Source organism: Haliaeetus leucocephalus, unplaced genomic scaffold (genome assembly GCF_000737465.1).
Source record: "Haliaeetus leucocephalus isolate CR32 unplaced genomic scaffold, Haliaeetus_leucocephalus-4.0 Scaffold484, whole genome shotgun sequence".
Classification (NCBI taxonomy): domain Eukaryota; kingdom Metazoa; phylum Chordata; class Aves; order Accipitriformes; family Accipitridae; genus Haliaeetus; species Haliaeetus leucocephalus.
This window is the reverse complement of record NW_010972920.1, coordinates 5,694,334-5,716,203: the sequence shown is the minus strand read 5'-3', so window position 1 is coordinate 5,716,203 and position 21,870 is coordinate 5,694,334. Positions and strand designations below refer to the sequence as shown.

The 21,870-nt window shown below is 37.4% G+C and overlaps 1 protein-coding gene across 1 annotated transcript in view; it reads right to left on the bottom strand.

Moving 5' to 3' along the window:
• NDST3 (N-deacetylase/N-sulfotransferase (heparan glucosaminyl) 3) overlaps window positions 1-21,870 on the bottom strand; it is a 62,646-nt gene that overhangs the window by 22,276 nt on the left and 18,500 nt on the right. Inside the window, exons 2-5 of the mRNA XM_010575547.1 lie at window positions 16,733-16,820; window positions 12,864-13,018; window positions 9,035-9,220; window positions 6,228-6,356 (exon numbers count right to left, since the gene is read on the bottom strand). Coding sequence (XP_010573849.1) covers window positions 6,228-6,356; window positions 9,035-9,220; window positions 12,864-13,018; window positions 16,733-16,820 — 558 coding nt within the window. The remainder of the gene's footprint in view (window positions 1-6,227; window positions 6,357-9,034; window positions 9,221-12,863; window positions 13,019-16,732; window positions 16,821-21,870) is intronic.

The window sequence follows — 21,870 nt, the reverse complement described above, 5'->3', positions numbered from 1 at the left end:
CAGTAGGTTCTGCTGATGCTCATATAAATCCTCTCATTTTCAGTGCTAAAGGAGATAATTTCTCCCTTGCTGCAAGTCAATTAGCTTAATAACAGCTCTACTCACTGTAACTTGGGAGAGGTAAAAATTAGAGAAAAATAATACTTAGAACTGAATGCATACAAAGATTACATTATTTTAAGATCAATCAGACACAGGGCCTAAACCATTAACAGTCTTCCCTCTTGATCAGTACTGCTGTAACCATACGGAGAACACACAGCTGGCTACACATTAGTTTCATTGTTGGGCTGTCAACCATTTGAAGGCTTTCACCAAATTTCTCTCCACAGGGCATTTTCCCTTTTCTTTAGATCTGTAGACACATAGTACTTTGTAAGGAAGTGCATGTAAGTGCATGTAATGCAATTACTGTATTCCATCCTGTTTGTTTTTCTTGGGGGCAGAAAAGGTATAGAAGGTTTTCATGAACCGTTTTCCCTTAAACATTCATCTTGTATAACAGCAAAGCTCCCGATCTGTATCTTCCATAGTTCAAAGGGTATTTTAGGACGGGGTTATGTACGCCTTCTACAAAGTCAGACTGAGACACCTTAACTTTTACTGATGCTACCAGAAAAGAAGTGTACAATATCGTTTTAGACCATGCCTCTCATCCAAGCTGCAGTCTTATATTAAGAAAAATTTGGTTTATTAGATTACTTGGATTTTAGAATCAAAACATACCTTCCAAATCATCATGTGAAAACTAAACCAAACAGACTAACAAATTGGAATAACCTTTAGGAATAAAATCTAAAGAACTGGTAGGAAGCACATGAGATATACTCTATTTCATTTTGTTGATCTGCTTCATGAATTTTATTTTCATTATTGAAACTTTGCACTTAGAAAAAGAGTAAGCTTTTCCTTATTAAAAAATGAATAGAACTAGTAGGTCTGTCCTGCCTGTTTATCTAGTGCAGCATGCTGTCTACAGAAGCAGGTAGTATCAGATACGTATGAGGAAAGTACAGGATACTCTACAGCTGGGAGATGTGTGAAAAAAAATCCCCTATGAAAGTCTTCCCTGCTTTCAAGGTTTACATAAAGCATGGAAGTTTATATAGAATCCATACCTTACCAACTACTACCGGCATGAATATCTAATGAAACTTAATTCTGTATTTCAAATCTTGATAAGTTCTTGATGTCATAAACACTACCTTGGAGAAAGATTCCTATACAATTCTCTTTTAAATTCTCATCCTCATTTAATTGGCTATCCTCTGGTTTTCTGTTTCAAGACAGGTAACTGGATTTCATTGTCTAGGTTCTTCATGCAATTTCATAGTTGCTTCTGTTTGTCATCTTTCTTCAAATATAATAAATTTTGATCATTTTTGATTTTTCTTCAAATTGGGAGTTTTTCTCAGTCCTTTGTAGTCCTCTTCAGTCAACTGCTTCCAGGTTTGCCCAAAAGACTGAGTCTGCAGAGTAGCATGGATTTCCAGAACTTCATTATACAACACTCTGCATTATTTTCCACTCTATTCCTTCCACAGTATGTCAATGCCTTAAAGAATAAGGAACATGGATATACCTACATATTATCCTACTAATGGCAATGACAATGGGAAGGAAATGGGAAAAATTCCACTGACTTCGCTGTGCAAAATGTTCAGATCCACATGTTAAGAATATTGATTCGTGTCCATTCCATGTAATCCAAATATACAAACTCACAGATGAGAACCTTTCTCTTCTGTTACTGGGACATAACAAGCTGCTCGCAATACAGCCTTTTTAAATTGGCTTAACTATAAGCAAGTTATTTCATAGAACAGTGAACAGTGAACTCATTTTCCTATTGTCTGTGTAGCACAGAGTAAGCTACACACCACTTGCATCAACTTAGTCTGCTGGCTATGCAGCCGCAAGGAGAACAAGAGCTGTTCAACATGTTTGCCTCTTACTCTGTAGCCTCCATCAGCCCCGTGGGACAGGTGAGTGAATTTCAAGTGTTCATCTGACAATAGCTGCTCTAATACCTCATCTCTAATAGTTGCTCTTATGGGAGAACATGTACATCATTAGAGAAAATGCTGCAATATGCACTGCTGTCCTTCGCAGAATCCTTTGAGTCACAATTTTTACTTTTCCTGGAAAGATGAAGGGTGTATAGCCTTTACGTATATGTATTATCATAACATGTATAGCTACTCACCAAGACAGTCAGATTTGTTATGTTCCTGTTAATGACTGAACAGTACTGTTGTATATCAAACAAATAATTTTTCAATAGATAGCCTTAGTTACTCAGTTAAGTTTTTATACTTAAATCTATTGCAACACATGTGCAAACTAAAAGAAGCTCATTTGTAAATTAGGTCTCTGAAAACTTTATAATATCAGTGCTTTTTGAACTATTCTGGTCTCAGTTCTTACTTCGCTTATTTTATTGTATATGTTCCACATCAACTACTTACAGAAACAATGGCTGTGGCACAGACCAGTAACTAGTACAGACATATTTTCATAGAGAAGCAATATGTATGCATGTTCCTAGTTGCAGATGAGGAAAATATACAGGGGCAGAGAGAAAGAAATAATCAAATAGTTTTTATAAAGGCGTGCTCAGCTCAGCTATGTTTAGTTTGGCTTGGTTCTTAGGTCTAACTATTTTCAGAGCGGTTCAGAAGCACTGATAGATTCTTGTCAGTATTGATAGAGATTTACTGGCAAACCTGAGAAGAAATGATACACTTGATGGCAGTGTCTAAACCTACCTCATCATTATATATAGCTTGAAATGTAGTTGCTCGCTTCCTTCATCATTTACCAGACATATTTAGGACACTAGTAAAATTTCATTCCAAGAGATGTTTAACAGAAATTTGTTTTATTAATCCAAGAACTTCACTGAATATTGAAGACAGAGGTAGATGAATCTGAAGTCACTGAAGATTCTAACAAGTTTATCCGGAAAAATACTTGCTAAAATGTTTTCAAGTCAGTACAGTGCTAGGAAAAATAGTAACAATGCGAAATAACAGAACAGAGAGCTGTCTGACCGGATAAGATACTCGTCACTAAAGACTTCTACAACGCCTGTTTTCCTTGTGGCTTTGCTACAGAATTCCCTGGCTAAATTAGTGCAAGTCACACAAGCTCCATCTAAGTCAATTACTCAACCGATAATGTGGGGAAAATAATGCCAGTACACTAATAATACAGGGTTTCTGAAGGCTTCTTTTTTTTCCTTCTTTCTTTTTTCTCCTTTTTCTTTTTCTTTTTCTTTCCGCTGTAAAACATTTTGTGCAAGATCCTGATATAGTGCAATCTTGCCTAAGGGCCACTGAAGTCAGCAAGATCTTTAACAGAAGACAGACATACAAAATATTACTGGAAGAGTAGATAGCGTGTTATATTACTACTTAGGCTCTTTTTCAGCTCGGTGGTACTTCAGCATTCTAGATGCCTTATGAACATAACAGGCAGAGCTGTCAAGATCACTTTACAGCCGCCATCCTATCGTGATCGAACCAGCAGTGTGGGGATATAAATGCATACCACAGCTTGCCAACCACAAGATTAGCGACTCCAACAAACCAACTCTTAGTTCCTATATAAAATATAACTAGCAGAGATCATTTGTAGAGCAGGATTTCCCAATACTTTTCTTACCTGCAAGACTTCTGACTGTACAATGCCCTGGGAACAGGGCAATAATGCTGGTTCTCAAGTCAAAAGCTTACAGATGCACATATGGTCCTGTGGGTTTTGTGTGGTTTATTCTGCAGATTGTGGTTTATCTAGCACACTATAAGGAAGCAGAGCCTCTCTTGTGAATAGCTATGATCACACAGCCAAACCACAAAGAAATTTTGGGCTTTATTCTTGGGGCATTTATTTCAGTGTAGGCTACTCAGTTTCTAAAGCCTCAGCCTAGTAACTTACACCTCAGAAACTATATTCACTTAAGATCAGTTATCCAAAAAAACAGGAAATGTAATGAAGGCCTTTGTTAAGATTTACATTTCATTTACACCCACATTTTCCATTTTTTGAAATTAAAAATTTATGTACTCATTGTTGAGAATATTATTTAGCTGACACTGTAATAATTCCTAGGTAATGCTGCTTCTTTGTAGTTCTACATCAGTGAAAAATAACATTTAGAAAATGTCTCATAACAGCATTTTTGCATCCTCTAAAAAGCTGGATGTTTCACATTAAGAAATCCCAGCAATTTTAATGAAAACACAGGAAAGCTTATGAAATCCAAAATGCTGCTTCTAACAAAATGCCATTTCATAATTAGGCAAATTCTTAAAGCTACTTAGTTTTAATTTTAATGCCTTATCTTTGCCCAACTCTGACTTGCAAATTATGGTATAAATACATGTCATACTGAAAAACCACAAAGATGTAAACCCTAATCTTTAAATTGATTACATGCCAGGCGAACACTTAGAACTTTAGAAACTGTTTATAAGTAGATATTTAAAACCAGACGCATCACCTTTTCAAAGGCACGCCTTAAAAGGATTACAACAATTTATCTTGGGCAAATTTTGGTCTGATATTAATATAAAGTTGTATTTAGAAAACAGTGCATTTAACTTCTATTCTTTTAGCCTGTACTGTATTGGGGATATCATATTTCTCAGAACTAGGTGATCACACAGTCTACATTGCAATGCATAAATTGAAAATGTAATTGTAATATATAAAAAGACATTACTGTACTCACACTCAAGGATGTTAGGCAGACATGATCAAACTTCTATGATTAATACCAATAATCATGATTGTTTCACTGCTTATCTTGTCTTGCCCTCCATTCTCTTCATTCTTTTAATTTGAAAGGCTTATGCCTTGAACAACCATACTAAATTTTGCTGTTTCCCTACTGTTCTAAGAAAGTAAAATAGTATTTGGCTAAGTTGTGGCTGTGTTTCAATATGGAATACGGTTTGTCCTGACTCAAAATGTTGTCACTATATGTCTTCCTCTAAGTCTCATTTGTTAAGCTAGTAACTCTAAGTTAAAATCCATATATTGCCAAAGCATTGTTCTGGTATCAATACCCTCCATCCAAGGAATTTTCCAGGTTTCACCTCTGTTAACATGCTGTGCCTGAAATTATACGTATCATCAAAGTTGGGGCTGGGACTACTGCCATCCTCTAGAAGGGAGACCACATGTGTGCTGAGGAAGTGAAGTTTTTATTTCCTAATTCTGCTATGTGAACATGAAAAAGGAGAACAAACACAGTAACTGCTCTCAAAGAACCAAAACTATAGCCTGAAAGAATTTGAGGCTTGAAAAATAGACCTGCATATAAATCTCTGAAGTAGCTGACAGAAGCTTTTTTCCTTTGGACTTTTATTAAACTGTGGAAGATTAAAAAAGGGCACAAATATACCTAGGCTATTATTCCAAAGGATTTGAGTGGAAATATGTTCTGTTCCCTTTGGTGTTCTGAAAAAATGAGTCCTAGTGATTCCATTTGTATAAAACAGGTAAATTTTATTTCTAAGTTTCATTTGGACTTCAGATGAAACACTCACCTAAAAGCTTGTCTAAAAGGTCAGTTTTGATGCAATTGACCTAATCCTATGCCATTTTGAAGTACTATACTGTTCTCTTCTGTCAGTATTCCATAGTTTCATAGCCTCGTTTGCTGTTCATTCTTCCATTAAAGATAAATGAAAGGTTAAGCAGATGTATTAACTAAGTGGTTCATTTACTTGGATCTTTTCTTTGAAGCTATCATGAATCAGCAACTGAAAATTCTCAACCCAGATTTAAGCGCAAGCACTTCTTGCTTGCAACTTTCTCAAAGCAATGAGCTTTCACAACATTTCTGATTATGAATTTGGCAGAGCAGGAAAATGGACTTCACCTGAGGTACTTGTATCATAGTAGTATCAGTTCTTAACATTGGAATTCTTTAAAAAAAAAGAAATCTCAGGGTTCTTATTTCATGCAAAAGTAAAGAACAACAAGAAAGGTTGCTACTACTGCATTACTAACAAAACAGTTGTCAAAAAGAGTAGGTATCTTTGCACAACTAACAGAACATACATATTATTAGATCTTAAATGAACTGAAAAAGCAGAAAAGCTCACTGTGACTAATCATTACTACTTGGGAGACCCAGCTGATTAGCCTTGAAGCATTCAGTAACTTCTCCTTTAACTAATTTTTTAAAAAACATTTCAAAATTACACTGTACTTACTGGATTGAGAACTACTGTGAAGAACAACTCTCCTCCTTGAATACTTTTGTCTAGTTCCTTTGGGCCTCCAGGATACTCTTTATAGAAAATTGTGTGGGTGAATAAGCCACAAGTTTGCCTAGGAAGCACCTGAATTTTTTATTAAAAAAAATAAAAAAAAATCAAGAGAAATTCACAAAACAAAGATGTTTATACTTTTAATGAGATAATAAATGCCAGATAAGTAACACATAACTGATAATGTTCCTTTGTGGTAACTTTGCCAGAAGTCAATAATGATCTAGTTGAATTAATACACTGGCAGATCAATAAATAGTGTTTACTGAAAGAAACAACATTTTTATCATCAAGTGAAAGCATAACATCCAGAAATTCATCACATTTGGTATGAAACTGGAGATTGATCTCAATCAGTGAGTTACAATTCAGCAACCTCCTCAAACTAATTTTGTCCGTAACACCTGATCCTAAAACCAAGTATTTGAAGCCTGGCCATCAAAGATTTCTAAAATTTTAAAATAATTTGAAATATAATCTGAAATACTGTCAGTTTATATTGTATTAATCAGTTCCACTTTTTATTTGAACAATGGCTTTGTTGTAAATTTAAACTTGAATTTGAAAGTCTTTTTTTTTTTTTTTTTTTGGCTTAGGCATCACCACCAATAATAATTCTACACTGACACATGATGACTTTTGCTGATAATACTCACATTATAAGAAAGATTTGGTTCTCATTCAACTGTACTAGTTTTGTAAGACCAGTTGCAATAAAGAGTAGCATAAACAAAAGTATTTAAAAATATACAAAGAGCAAGTCTTTTGAACAGGAAGAACTAATAAATGCAGTTAGTTTTCCAGCAGAACTTCAAAATATTTTCTATCAACTTTAGAAAGTAATTTACTGGAGAGTATTTCAATTATGTCTATTTTTTATGGAAAATCAACAGCTGAGATTGATGTTCATGTATAATTCTTAAACTGGGATTGTTCTCAGACATTTTAGTCCAATTTAGAACATTTATTGTATGATAGCTTAAACTTTTAAAGCATACATCCCTTACTTGACATAGACTGTGGTTTAGTAGATACTCTTTATTTCTTGTAGTTTCATTTCTCAACATCTTTTTTGTAATGTACAGGATACTGTGACCACAGATCGTAAATTCTGTGTTGTCAGAAAATGTATGGAATTTGTACATTTGCTATAAACTTGCATATGCTTTTTAAAAACCTTTGGATTTCACTGATGAAATATGAGAACAATTCTTCACAGAGGCAGGGAATAAAGCTGTACTGGATGCGAAATGCTCTGGCAAATCTTATACAACGATTTTATTACTGAATGTATTCATCACTATAAGCCTGCAGATGTAAAATATTAATGCATCTGCCCTGGAGAACTGAAAGCTTGAGACTCCCAAAACAGGTGGTTTTATACGACTGTTCTTGGAAATACATTCTTGGCCCCAGTGTCCTTGTATTAAATCTCATTATGTCTCTTCAAATGACATGTTTTTACAAAAATTTATGAAAGAGATTTTTGGAGATTCTGAGAGTCAATCAATCTTCCTCAAATGCTTCATGGCCCCTAAGCATATCCACAAACCCATTATTTTACATGCAGCTATTGCTTTGAGAAGAACAAACTGTAGCTCAAATCTGTATGGTGTCAATTTTTTTCCTGGATGTCTGGAGATGGTTTTAGTTTGCTTTATCCAAAAATAGATCAAAACTTTTAAATATTATTATTTTGCTTAGAAAAGTGGTATCCATGGTAACTCTAGGACACCACCAGAATTCTGTTATAAACAAAGTGGCAGTCTTGCATTAAGGCACTTGACCCTCCAAAACTGCTTGTTGCAGCCAGAAGTACAACCCAGTACACACACTAGGATCTTTCCCATTCACCACTCTCCTACATGCTCCAAAAGAAAGTTACTCGAGAATATACCATCAAGTATTTTGAAAAGTAGTTTTGAAACACTTCTCAGATAATAATGACAATATGTGAATCAGAAAGAGCCTACGCCCCAGTGACCAGACAGAATTAGCATAACGTCTTCCATGTCAGTTTTGTATAACCCCTTTTGGCAAACACTGCTGCCAGTGAAAAATGCTGTGAATTATGTAATACAGAAAAATTGTGTGATTTGACTTGTGGCTGCCTCAACAGAGCAGTTTCATAGCCTGGAGGGGGGTGTGGTATGTGTGTGTCTTCCTTCCCTCCAGCCTTCTGAGTGTTTGCCCTGTATCCAGACTGATTGCCTGGGCCCAAAGCTTAGCCGTGGGGTTAAGCCACAGCACAAAGCACAGTTCACATCTCTGTATGGCAGGAAGCAAAATGAGGGCAACTGTGCACCGTTCAAATGGGAGAAAAAAATATTTGTGCACCGAGATCCAGATTCTCAGATGGCATAAACTAGCAAAACTCTTTTGCAGTTAATAGTACTATGCAAATTTAAAACCTGCTAGAAATCTAACCCGTAATATTCTGTTAAAAGATGCAAAGTTGACTTTTTCCTTGAGATCTCTGAACCAGTACTAACAGTAGGGCTAGAACAGTTAACAGCCTGTTAACTGTTAACAGCAGGGTGCCTGGAGGCCACCTTCATCAGCAGTAACATCATCAGCAACAGACTGATTTTAATTAACAAGATACTGTCAAATATATCTTGCTACTTATGCATAGCAATATGTGCTTCTCACAATGTGAACTTTCAGGATACCGTGCTTTTCCACTTAAAAATAAATTGTTTGTAAAATGGTAGCGTGGTTGTAATATGAACATCATAAATACAACTCACCATGATATTTTTGTGGATGAAGCCTCGTCTATACCTTGCAGGTTTCAAATGTGGGTATTCTTCCGTGCTGGTAACTCTGATATTCCAGACCTTTTTCCAGGCATCATAAAGTTGAACATGTACAGGATAGACTCCAGAATGGTGTGGAGCCACTGCATAGCCCAAATCAGTTGGAATACCATGTTCCTAAAACATAACAGAAAAATGACTGCTTTCAAAAATTTAAAAAACTTGATGTTTTGGCATTTCTCAAATCCTTTGTTTGTGAGAGATCAAGAACAGGTCTGAAATGCAAATAATACTGATACCAAAATATGCTAATATGTAAGGGAGACGGAAGGCAGCATGGCAAAGATGAAACACAGGATTCTAATACAAAAGCCTTTTTAATAAATATTTTTATGAGTATGTAGGGAAGAGTGATATAGATGTATTTTACGTTGATTTCTTCAATCTACGTTAAACAGAAAGTTGCACTCCTTCAAGTTCTTGCAAGGAATTTGCTCACAAACTAAGAATTCAGAGAAAATTACTGGCATGTATTCAACACAACAGGTAGCATTTGGCAGTTACAATAACTGAAGTGTGATTTCCACTACATGTCCCTACACAATTACTTGGATTGTTAGCTGAATTTCACAGAGTCACTGCATTTCCCCTCTAGTCTACTCGAAACATAAAACCATATTCAAAAACCAGCTTAACCATTTTAGTGTCATTTTGAAAATGGAGAAAAGATAACCACTAGTAAAAATCTGAGGATAATAGGCAGATGTTGTAGACTAACCCCTTTTGTAGTACATCTTCTATTTTTGCAGACTCCTGTCATTTATCTTGTTTACATACTGACCTTGCTGGTATTACCTTCTCTTGACATTCAATATATTTTCTTTCCAGTTTCTGGTTTCCAACATACTCTAATGAATTTTGACACCTTTTCTGCTTTCTTTCAGGTTACTTTTCAAAGGAACAGTATATAGCAGATATTTCTTTGATAGTCTGATTAGCAGAATACACTGTCTATAAGATGTTGTGTTGCAATGACTTAGGAAAAATGCCTTTGCACAGCCTTTGAATTCTGTTTAAGAGCTTTTTTATATTGTTTGTATTTGTATGGTCATCTTCACCATACTTTCTAAGCATACTTTGTGTGCAAAGGCAAGAGTTGGTTGATACTTGGGTCTCTTCCTTTGAATAAACTAGTTACTAAGGAACATGAAAAACTCTCTAAGTCTTATCTCAACGAAAAATGGGTGCATACCTTAGTAAAACCATCTTTTCTGGAGGAGGACTGGATTACTGCAGAAAAGCTAACGTACTGGACTTAAAAAGCTTAAATAATCAGGATTCAATATTAGATGTATCTGTTATAATTTAACTTTACTAACAGCTCAAAACAAAGCAAACTCACAAAAAGCAGCATTTGCTTCTGCTCTGGAAGAACATGAGAAATAAGACTTTAAAGATATGAAGCCTGTAAGGGAAGAAAGCTATTTTTTCCTCATTAAAGGACTACTTGGAACCTAGTGTAATGGCGTGTGTAACAGACAGGTATGGTTTAACCATAGTTGAGAACCCTAATTTTTCTATATTAAAAAAAACTAGTGAAATTAGTATTTCCCTTTAGCAACTTGTGGCACACATAATGGGGCATAAGATTTTACCATCCTGAGGCTGGTGCAGCTTTTGGAATTCTTGTAAGGCTGTACCGCTCCTGGGTAAGATGCAAACACCCCATCAGCAACCCCGCTGCACCCAGGGAGTGCATCATCTGCTGGTCTACAGCTGGGGCGCACTATGTGTAATCTGCCAAAGTAGGAATGAGTAAGATCTGGCCTATTGGTTTTACTGCATGGGGAGGTAAAGAATGGATACACCATCAGTTACACAGCTTTACACTATTTAATTCCTTCACAGATATTTCAATTCCTCTTCCTTTTATCTTTTCTACTTCCCTTAAGCATGCATAAACATCAGAAAGAAAAATCTTTACAGAACATTTAAGAAATTGCATTCTTTAGTGTCCCATTTTATCTCCTTCATTCAGCTATAAACAAATGTCTGATTTTTAAGGGTTTTTCCCTCAAGTTTTACAATATGCAGTAATAAATATGTAATTAACATCTTTCATTCTAATTATGAGCCTATCATCTTCAATGTGTCAGTGTCTCCATTATTTCTTAGTGACTGTAATTCCCACGATGAGCATTTAACACACAGTATACACGTTCAGTTTGATAATGCATGAGGCACCAGCAATTTCAGCCTCTTTCAAAAAAGCAGGATACTTACCTTTGTTACTATTTTAAATGGTTTACGCAAGTGAAACATAATGAGTAGCTCCACGTTTATATATCTAGACATAGCTTCAGACATGAGAAACATGTAATATAAGGTGTCTGTAAGTATTAAAAGCATTGAAAGTAGTGAAGAAAATAGAAATTGAGGAAGTTACCTAAAACAAGGTTGAACATGAATTCTTCTAATAATGTACTTTAATGGTTACATACTGTAGGCTAATCCCAGAGGATGTCTTAGGTCACACCAGAACTACAAGAACTAACTTAATTTCCAGTGGAACTTGCAACAGTACACAGAATCATAGAAAAAAGGGAATTTTGCACACAGGATTTTTAAATTCTCATGGTTCTAACTTCTACTAAAATGCTTTCTTTAAAGTAAACAGTAAAATTGAGCTGGCCTATTCTCAGTACAACCGCAGTTTACAGTAAACTTGGTAAAATCTTTGGTTGAAAGAAAGCATATACCTTACTTAAAAGCAAAGTTTTCAAATACAAATTTTAATTGCTCGATATTCTAGGTCTACATCTCCGTCCTATACTCACTGACACATGACCATAGTGCACTCTTTTTTGTTCTGGTATTTCAAATCCCCCTGCTCTTTCAAGGAACAAAGTCATCACCTGCCAGCTAAGGAGCAACCACTGTATTTTGAAAAGGGAGAAGTAAAATTAGGCTGTTGGGAAGAGGGGATGTATTTCAGCAAACAAGTTATGTTTGCTGAGATATTCTGATATCACACTTCTTTATGTCTTTACATTGGACCATTTCTTCAGACAAATAATATGTATTATATATGGCAGTTTGGTTTGGTTTTATTGTATGAAATTGACTGTAGAGAAAAGGTAAGTCTGTTTCTCTAGTATCGTCAGACCTAAAGATCTGGTTTTAATTTTTTCTTATATTCTCAGTGAAATATTTGTTTTTCAGAGCTTTGCTGTGATTAAATAATTAGTAAAGGCAATGCTTTTCAAAATAATTTTTTATAAAGTTGATCCAAATGGAATATATAAGATGTGATTAGGTATCACTGCTGAAAAGCATCTTTGAAAATGTGGCACACTTCATTAATCCTAACATGCAGTGTTTTCATAAAGTCATTTGACACTTTTTGATGGAGTATTTATTCTTTCAGAAAACTGGATTTTTTCTAATTTAAACAATGGGTTATTTGGACAAAATTTTATTTAGGAAAATATTGAAATAGAAGAATTTTTATCTATATTGACTTTCCAAGATGGGAACATAATTAATTCTTCATTCTGAAAGAATTCTTCCATTCAAATTTTTTCATAAAGTAATACAAAAAGATCAAACTTCAATTGAGAAGGAAATCCAAACTGTAGAGAAACAGGATTTTCATAGCACAAAGTAGACTGATTGCAAAAAGCCCTTTATCAAAACTTTCTTTTTTTTTTCAATTCATTGAGATTAAAAAAAAATTCTACAACAATTGATTTTCCAACAAAATAGGAATAATGGTTTCTGAATACCTAAATCCAATATAAAATGCAAAAATATAACTCACTAAGGCAAACTTTTTGTTGAGGATCATCTGCTCCACCAGTGATGACTCATTGTGGAAGAGATGAGGTTGCATGTGACTCCACATATGGGGAAACCACCAAAACTCATCCACAGATCTCAACAGCAGGTCATCACCTTCATCTTCCTCCTCAGTGCCTGAAAAAAAAAAAAAAAAAAAAAATCTCTGAAGTAAAGTCTCTACTTTTATTATATTCTTACAAATGTTTGAAAATATAAGAAAGAAATCAGCATAATAAAATGTGGCCATTTAAAGTACTGAGGACTTTAAATGTTTCCAAGTACACATTACTTTTCCTGAAGTCATTATAGTCAAGTAAAAGACCAAAAGCTCCATTTTCATGGCATCTTGAATGCATGGTACAACACTGTCCTCACATGCATGTGCTATATCAGTAACATCAGTAGCTGAAGGGACGGAATCAAATAAAATGTACACAAGATTGTTTAATACAGAGTATAAATGAAAACGTTGACAACTCTTTTCTAGTATTCCTTATCCAAACTAAATTCACTCCCCAATCAAACTTCTTTTCCTTTCGTTACCTATGATACGTGGAAGTATTTTTTCCAGCAGCCTTTTCAAAATATTATGTGTAATACAATTATTTTCTCTTCCCCGCTAATTCTTACCTTTCTGATCATGGCCTATTCAGGATTTCCTAGAAATCTGCATATTTTTTTTTTAAGAGATTTAAAGAGTGGCTGCAGCTCACCGAGATATTTCTCAGACCCCAGGCCTGTCTTTTCAGATGCTCTCCTGCCTGTTCCTAAGGCTGCGGTGCGTGGAACAGGCCCTGCAGCCATTTTGAATTGCAGCGCTGATGAAGAGGAATCACTCAGGCAGCAGCGTACGGCCTTGCCGTTCTCTCACGCTTCTCGTGCTGCAGTTCCAGCAGTAAATAAGCCAGTGGTGGGGCCTGTCCTCCAACCCTGAGACCGGCTGGCCGCTTCGACACTCATAACTCCTCCCAGCCTGCGAGAGAAGCAGCTGCACCCCAGCTACCCACTGGGACGGGCCCCTGCCTCTGCTCCCCCGGGTGCAGGCAGTGGGGGCTGGCCGGGACCCCGAGCACTCCAGAGGCCATTTGGTAATCCAAGGGCAATGACAACCCGCTCTCGGTGCTTGGGCCCGTGCCTCGGCTCTGTATAACCCACTCGCAGAGATTCGGCCTGGGTATCTGACAGCACCTCAGGGATGGGAAGTGTCAGGGTCTAATTAGCTGGCAGATCAGGATACCCCTTCCATCCCCAAGCCCAGACATTTATCCTAGTCCCAGTGCACTTTTAATGACAAAGTCCTGTCAAAGGCAGCCAAATTTGAATAACCCCTTAATGGGCTGCCATATAAGGACTCTATGAGCCAAACTTTGACAACCTATAGCTTAACGCACCTTCGCAGTGTGCCTGCTTCCTGCTTTACTGATGGCTCCTACTCCCGCCAACAATCAACACAACTTGACAAATCCTTTCTCCCCCTCAGCATTTTGGAAAATCTGTTCTCCTTTTTCAGTCTTTTAGCCAAATGTTCAGCTCTGATGCCTTCTGCATCCGTATGGCCATACTCTCACTAACCCTATATGCCTTTTGCTTTTTCCTCTTTCTCTCAGTAAACTTTGTCTGACATACCTTCGCTGTTGTGATTTTATTCCTCATTACCTCTGAGGGAACTACGGCAGTGAATGAAAAATGCGGGCAGACATACGTAATGATGTGTCAATATTTGTAGGACCATTTAGATTTCCGGACTCCATGCGAGTCCGTGGGGCCCTGTGTGATGTTCGCATGCTATCAAAGAAAGTGACAGGAGTGCCTAAAGGCCATATGATAGCCAGATCAGGGCAAAGAAACCATATCAAGAAAGGAAGAAAGCCACAGCAAGGGATGGGCTGTAACAGAGACAGGCTCAAGTCATTCATTTTACAGCCAGTAGCTGGGTCAGTTTGTGCTACAAACATGCAATACCTTTGCCAAATCCTACTCAGCCAAAACCAGGAAACCCATGTGCGTGTTCCCTCCAAAGCATCTGAACTATCAACTGAGGTAAAAGAAGTGGTTGGGAAAGTGCCTCTGCCTTCTGAGACACTGGTGACAAACTTGACAGTCAGGACTGTGTTGCAGGGCCATTTTAGGCAAAAAGAAAGGGAAGGAAGGGATGGGAATGGATGGAGCAAGTGATGTCCTGAATGTGAAAAAGTTAAGGCATCTCTAGTCTCTCTGAATTCTGCAGGTGACACCTGGGTTGCAGGGGTGAAACCTGGACATTTACCAAGTCTAGCTGAAGTCTGCTGAGCCCAAGAGACCTGCGGAGGAACTGCGCAGCTCCAGCTGCTTTCTTCTCCAGCTGTTCAGCTCTAAATAACAAACTTCTTTCCCTGCCTCTTCTCTTAATATGACAAATAATACTGAACAAAGTGTACAACTGAGCACAAGAAGAGTTACGCTCAGCCCTCTGCTATGTAACATGCACAGCAGTCAAGCATATTCAAGCTCTGTATATCTTTCTTTGGTTTTCAATAAATCTGGTTTTGGTTCCTAGTCTTAGCTAACATGTCGCTTCACTTCCCTCTTTTCATATTAATATACTTCATCTGTGACATTATCTTTTGTTGTCTTTTGTCTCTCTCCTCCAGGCCCTGATGTTGTCCTATTTTGCATGCGTGTTTTTTTCTTTCTGTTTGACTGTAGAGAGCAGCTTTTCTTCTATATCACATCCTATTTAATACCTTTTCTTTTATTTCTCCCTCTTTCTATGGTGGTTTAAGTATAATATTATTTTAATGGGTAATATACATTGCTATATTCTACAGTAGAGATTAAACTATCCAAAAGGATAAACTGTGGTAGCTCAACAGATCCCTCAGTGAAGGCAATAGAAAATTGCATTTGATCAGTGGAATTTACCACTCAACAACAGGTTGAAAGGAACTGAATTTTAATAAAAGGGGAGGAGGAATTCAATCTGTTCTACATTGGCACCTAATGCAGGCACTGCAGCTTACTAGAATTACAGATGCCTCATTCCGAGATGTTCCAGTCCACCTAAAATTACCACCTAAATTCTGTGTGCTCAGGAAGTGGATGCAGAGAAAAATCCAGTTCACCTATTCTACGTGCCTCCCTCTCCCCATTTCCTGGGAGAGTTTCTATAGTGAGCATCTGAGCTAGCTCAAATTGAATGAAATTATAAAGCAACAGTAAGAGTTTATTAACAGTAAGGTTTATTTAACAGTAAGGTGTTTATTCCACCCTCAGGACTGATTTTACTGTTATCCAACGACACATATGTAACACATATAACCCCTACAGAAAGCTGTAACCCCAAGCTCGGACTGCTGCTTGCAAGGTCTCCCCCTGGCCCTGTGACTGCCATTTCTACATGTCCCAGTTTGCAGGAGGAGGAGGAACATTCCTCTTATTCAGGATACTTAATAGTATGACAGTACACTTTCCTGAAGGGCTTAGTCTTTCTCTTAGAAACTACAGCCTGGCTCTCCTACTTCCACATCATTACTCTACTTACGGGACCATTATGCACATCCCCCCCCCCTTTTTTTTAAATAAAAATGTTGTTGCAAAGACTCCACCTACATGGTTATATCCAGACAGACTACAGCACTAACAAAAGGTTAATCCAGTGTAATAACTTTAAGAGAAAAATTTGATTTGGTCAATCACACAAATGTACGTCCCAAAGCAACCTGGAAGAAAGAACAATTTGATTTTTCTAGTCATCCTACTATGAACGAAACTATTCTCTCTACTCAGACCCTTAGTCTCCATCATTCCTACTTTCCTCATACTACAAAAAACACCATCAAAATGAAAGTGATTTTAGTATTTCATTCTTACCTGTGTGATAAAATTTCCCTGAAAATCCCAGGTTGAAAGTAAAATTTGTAATCTGAGCTCTCAAAAGATTCTGAGTGTCAAGCAGGGCCTGAAAAAAAAAACAACGCACCGTAAAAACATATCTGTAGAAAACGCACCTGGCACAGAAATTTAATATAACAATATAATTTTTTTTACGGGTAAATGTCTTTTCAATTGATTTTGCTATTTAAAAACAGCTCTTTATATATGGCAAAGAAATAACAGATATTTTTATCACCATTTAAAGATTAAAGACAGCATGCAAACTCCATTGTTTTCCTCATAAAGATGACCAGCTATCAAATACTGTTTTACTCCCTGAATCATGAGATAGGAAAACAAAGGCACACACCAGAGAAAACACCTTCCACTGATTACTCAGTAAACTTGGGACACAGCTGGGAATGAAATTCGGATCTCTTGTGCCCCCAACCACTGCTCCATTCACCAGGGTGAACAGCATCTATTAGAATTATGTTTCTCTAGATCAGGTCAAGTACGTACACAGTCATGTTTCAAAATTACTGGCAATCAAAAAAAAAATAAAATCCAGAAAGACAGAAAGAAGCTAGATGAAGCCTATTCCACATCAAAGAACTTAATCCTAAACTCCCCCAAATTCTGACTCATTTCTCAGACAGTTAGCACACTGGCTGTCAGCATACATGTACTTGCACTAAATTAGTACCAACAAAAAAACAGCATGCAGGAAGAAAGGGGAAAGCTATTATTCATCAGATACAGCTTCACTCGTTGATTTCAGTATGCTGCTCTTGACTCGTAACTCCCAAGATTTACATATTGCTTTCAGGAGTTATCTCCCAAACTCTTACACTCTGCTGTTCACTCTTTCAGTTTTCCAGGTGTAACAAAGAAACCTAGCTTCCCAAAGCACAATAAAACTTTGCAAAACAAGAACAGAAGAGCAAAAAGCCTCCTCCAAAATGAGACTCGGAGTGCACATTCCTCCAAATAGCCTGTCTTCAACTGAGCACTCGATAGTTGATAATTCATGAACACATTGGACTCTGGAGATTTGTGACCCTGTACACAGCACATCAGAAGTGTATGGCCAGCTACAGCGCATGCACACACACACACTTGGAGACAGGCACTCATGCAATACCTTTGAAAGAAAAGAAAACATTTATGTGTTTAAGGTCATCAAAGAGTTTTCAAAGTCAACATACATTATAACACAATGATTTTAATAAAGTGATTAAAAGCATTACTATAGTCAGAAATTAGCAACTCTAAGCATGTTATGAAAGGGGAATGTATTGAAAAGCACAAAAAGATTAAAATCACTTGAGATTTTCAAAGGTTTAAAGGTCTAGTAGGCTCCCCACTCTTGAAATTCAATGCCAATTTGGTGCCCTGAAAAATGAGACAGTTTCTTTGGACATTATACAAATAATTTGTCCACAATTATTTTTTTCACTCGGAATGCCAATGACAACAGAATGTTAACATGGAAGTCAAGTCCAGCTTTAGATATAGGCATTGCATAGTCAAGTTACAGTTCCTTAAAATATGAGCCATTTTACAAATGGAGGTGACATCCACCTTATCCGAGAAACTTTTGGGCTGTTCTTCAGGTCTTTTCCAGGGCTCATCTACATCGTTCTAACGAAAGTATGATCTCCACCTGCAAACTCTGTCAAGCCTGTTGCCTTACACTATCATACCCACAACGATACAGTGACAAAATCCGGCGAAAAGGTGACAATAGCAGGGGTTGCCCTGTGCACCAACCTGATGAGAGGCCCAAGGCAGCAGGCCCAGCGCAGCTCCCGTCCCCAGTAAGAGGTGACCACACACCACAGCTAGCGCATCTGCCTGTGCCCTGTGCTCGCCTTTCGTGACACTCCCGTTCCAGAGCCGAGCATTTTCACCGGGCCCCACTGAGAGATCACAGCACTGGCCAAAGCGGGAACACAGCCGCTCTCCAGTCCTCTACTGTGCTGCATCTGAGGCCTCACTAAGCTTGTAGCTCTGGCTGGCTCAGGGAAGCTGGTGCTTGAGGGAGCTGATCTGCAGCAACAGGAGAGACAGTCATTTGTCCCTATCCTGGGGGGCTGCAAATTTGAGTTTTGCTGACATGGCTGATGAAACATGAGTGGTTTCAATTCTGAGCCATCAGTAGTACTTGCCTTGTTCACCACTTCAGCGGACCAGAACATTATGCCTAAGCATATTCATTAAATATATATTAATCACAAAAATAAATCTGTGAAAGAACCATCACTGTTCTGCCTCCTATTTCTTAAGGTCCTCTCAGATCTGGAAGTAACTCGCCTCAGTCTTCTTCAGCAGTGTAGCTCCAGCAACAACAGCATAGGCAGTTTCAAAGAACAGTACTAGTAAGGTAAAGATCATCTTCTTTCACTGGAAAGCCTAAAAAATGTCCTGTGAACAAGGGACTTTCTAAGGGAATGAGTAAAAAGAAACACAGAAGGGAGATAATTGAAAACAAGCTCGAGACTTCTGAAGTGGAATATTAAGAGAAAATTCTTGCAACACTGTAACGAGGGCTTTTGCACAGGCTGAGAGTGCAAAGATCACCAGGAGACCTCTTATTCTAACAAAAGATAGCAAATCTGCAGAGGATTTATTATGAAAACCATCCTTGAGCTGCTGGGAACCTATTCAATGAAATAATTTTATCTTTGCACAGTTAAAAATGTAGGAGGCAAATAATATGGCTATACACTTCTTATGTTAACGGTACATACTGTCGAATGAAAGAGTTCCTGAGTGCAGCCTGACAGCAAGGTGGCATGAATGGGCTGCACAGTTCTTTCCCTCCAAATTAAGTTGAGAACTGTGAGCATTTTTTGAGCTGAAGCTCTTATCCTGTACCTTTCTAACAGCTTCTCAGCTTGTCAGCTCCAGTCTAGTCTCAGCATGATGGAAAAACAGAATGGGAAAAACAAAGAGCAGCTGGGAACGCCAGAGAAACACGACCTGGAAGGAGACCTTTGCTGCACCTCCCTGGCATGCTGCAGCTACAGGGCTGACAGGAGAGTCGCAAACGCAGGCTTTCAAACGGCAGGAGGGAGAAGGGTAGCAAAAAGCCTATGACATTTCTGTGGTAACGCAACGTAAGAGTTTACTTCTTCACCAGGAATTAATTTTGCTAGTGCAGTTACCACCTTCTTGCCTCAATGATTGCCTCGTGGGTGCATTTTTTTAGGCCAGCAGTCACGATAAGACGTTCCAGATAACACTCAAATAACACGAAACTCTAAAGGAAATCTGTAGTTCACCTTCTACAGAACAAACTTTGAAAGTGATGCTGTTGGTTTTTTGGCCACGTTACTCATTAAAGTCAGTGGGAGATCTTCTGCTAAAGCCTTGTGGTGGTGTTCAAAAATGCACCAGCTAATACCAACGGTGTACCAGCTCACCTGCTCCGCCTGCTCTATCTGCAAAGAGGAGGGCACAGACCTGCTGTGAACCACTTTTTGTACAGACAAGCTGAGATAACATTTGAGTTGTCATGCCTATGATTATTTTCTGGGTGACTTGACATTTTACTCATCTTTCAGGTTCTAAAAACAAAATGTTAAAACTCATGAAAAATATATAGTAGCAGATGGCAGGGCCTATTACTGTGAGCTTCTATCAGAAAGACAGAAAGAGAGAAAAGTAGGGGGACAAAAAGCCTGAAATTTCATTTCTAAATGCTGTTGTATATGCTGAAGGTAAGCTGGTGATATTTTCTGTATATTTTATGATTGGTTTATGAATAGCCCCTCTGGGTATCTGTATGAGATGTTATATAAATACACTAGTACTGAAGGTTTTTTTAAAAACCTAATTTTTAAAATATTTTAAAAACTGCTTAGTAAAGCTTTCATATGTTTATAAATAATTATTTAGTACATATGTTATACTTCCACTGGTACTATAAGGAAAATAAATTGCTGGCTATATAATCACTTTCATGTACATACAATGGAGTACTTTCTTTTCAACTTTTCCTAAGCTCACATACTAAGTTTAGGAAATTCCTTCTGCCAGAAATCAAATGTGAGAATTCAGTGTATGATGAAAGACCCCCTTCTTCACCAACAGTCCAAAATAATCTCAGAAAAAGGCCCTCTTACAACCCAAGCCATAGACAAAAGTTATCCCAACAGCAAAACAACAGAGTTCTTTCAATCCCTGCATCTGACAAGTTTATAGTATAATGAAAGGAACATAAAAAAATCATGTATGTTGTGAATAAAGCCAGATTCTCAGATGATTAATCAGCATCACCCCATTTAAGTTATTTCCATTTCATTTCTGATGAAACATCTCAGCAAATGGAAGCTGCTGTAATTGCAAATGGGATCTTGACTGGCTGAGAATTTAGGAGAAAATGGACTCTGATAACACAAATGAAACAGAAGAAAACAAAAGAATTGTTCTTTAATTGAACTATTCATGCAATGGAGATGTATGAGAAGTCCTGCCTTTGTATAGATGGCCTCCTCCTTTCCCGACAACCATAATGTTTAGCTTTTTTAATCACTTTTCTTTTGGAAATACCAGCTTTGTTTACAAAGGAAACAGTTTTATTTAATTTTTCTCATGTTATAGATAGGACAAACAGAGGCACAGACAGATGATATGGGCTGTCAAAAGCTCTTGCTCAAGTAAATCAGCAGTAAAGCCAAGGATAAAACTCATACCAAACTTGCTTCCCATTTCCATAGCCAGGAAACTACCCTGCCTCCTGTCCTCAAATATCCCTTTACATGATTTCACTTTATAGTCTGTCACGGAGAAGTCATAAGTGTCAACTTGTCTTCAATAAACAGACAGTAGTAATTTCAGCATCAACAAAAATACTCAGACCCAAACATCCTGGCTGATCAAACAAATAAATCAAGAATGCTTTATTGAACTCTGCTTCACCAAAAAGAAGCTATGACTAGTTTCTGTAGTCATACAAACATATTTATGACTATTTTCCTACTCAAAAGCTGCTAAAGAACTTAGCTACTTGAAAAGCAAAATTGTTAAAAAGACTGTTAATTTTACTTATAATCCCATGGATTTTAACTAAATTGGCAAGCAGATAGACATAGCCTCACAATGCTGCAGTGTTAATATCTTAAACTTCA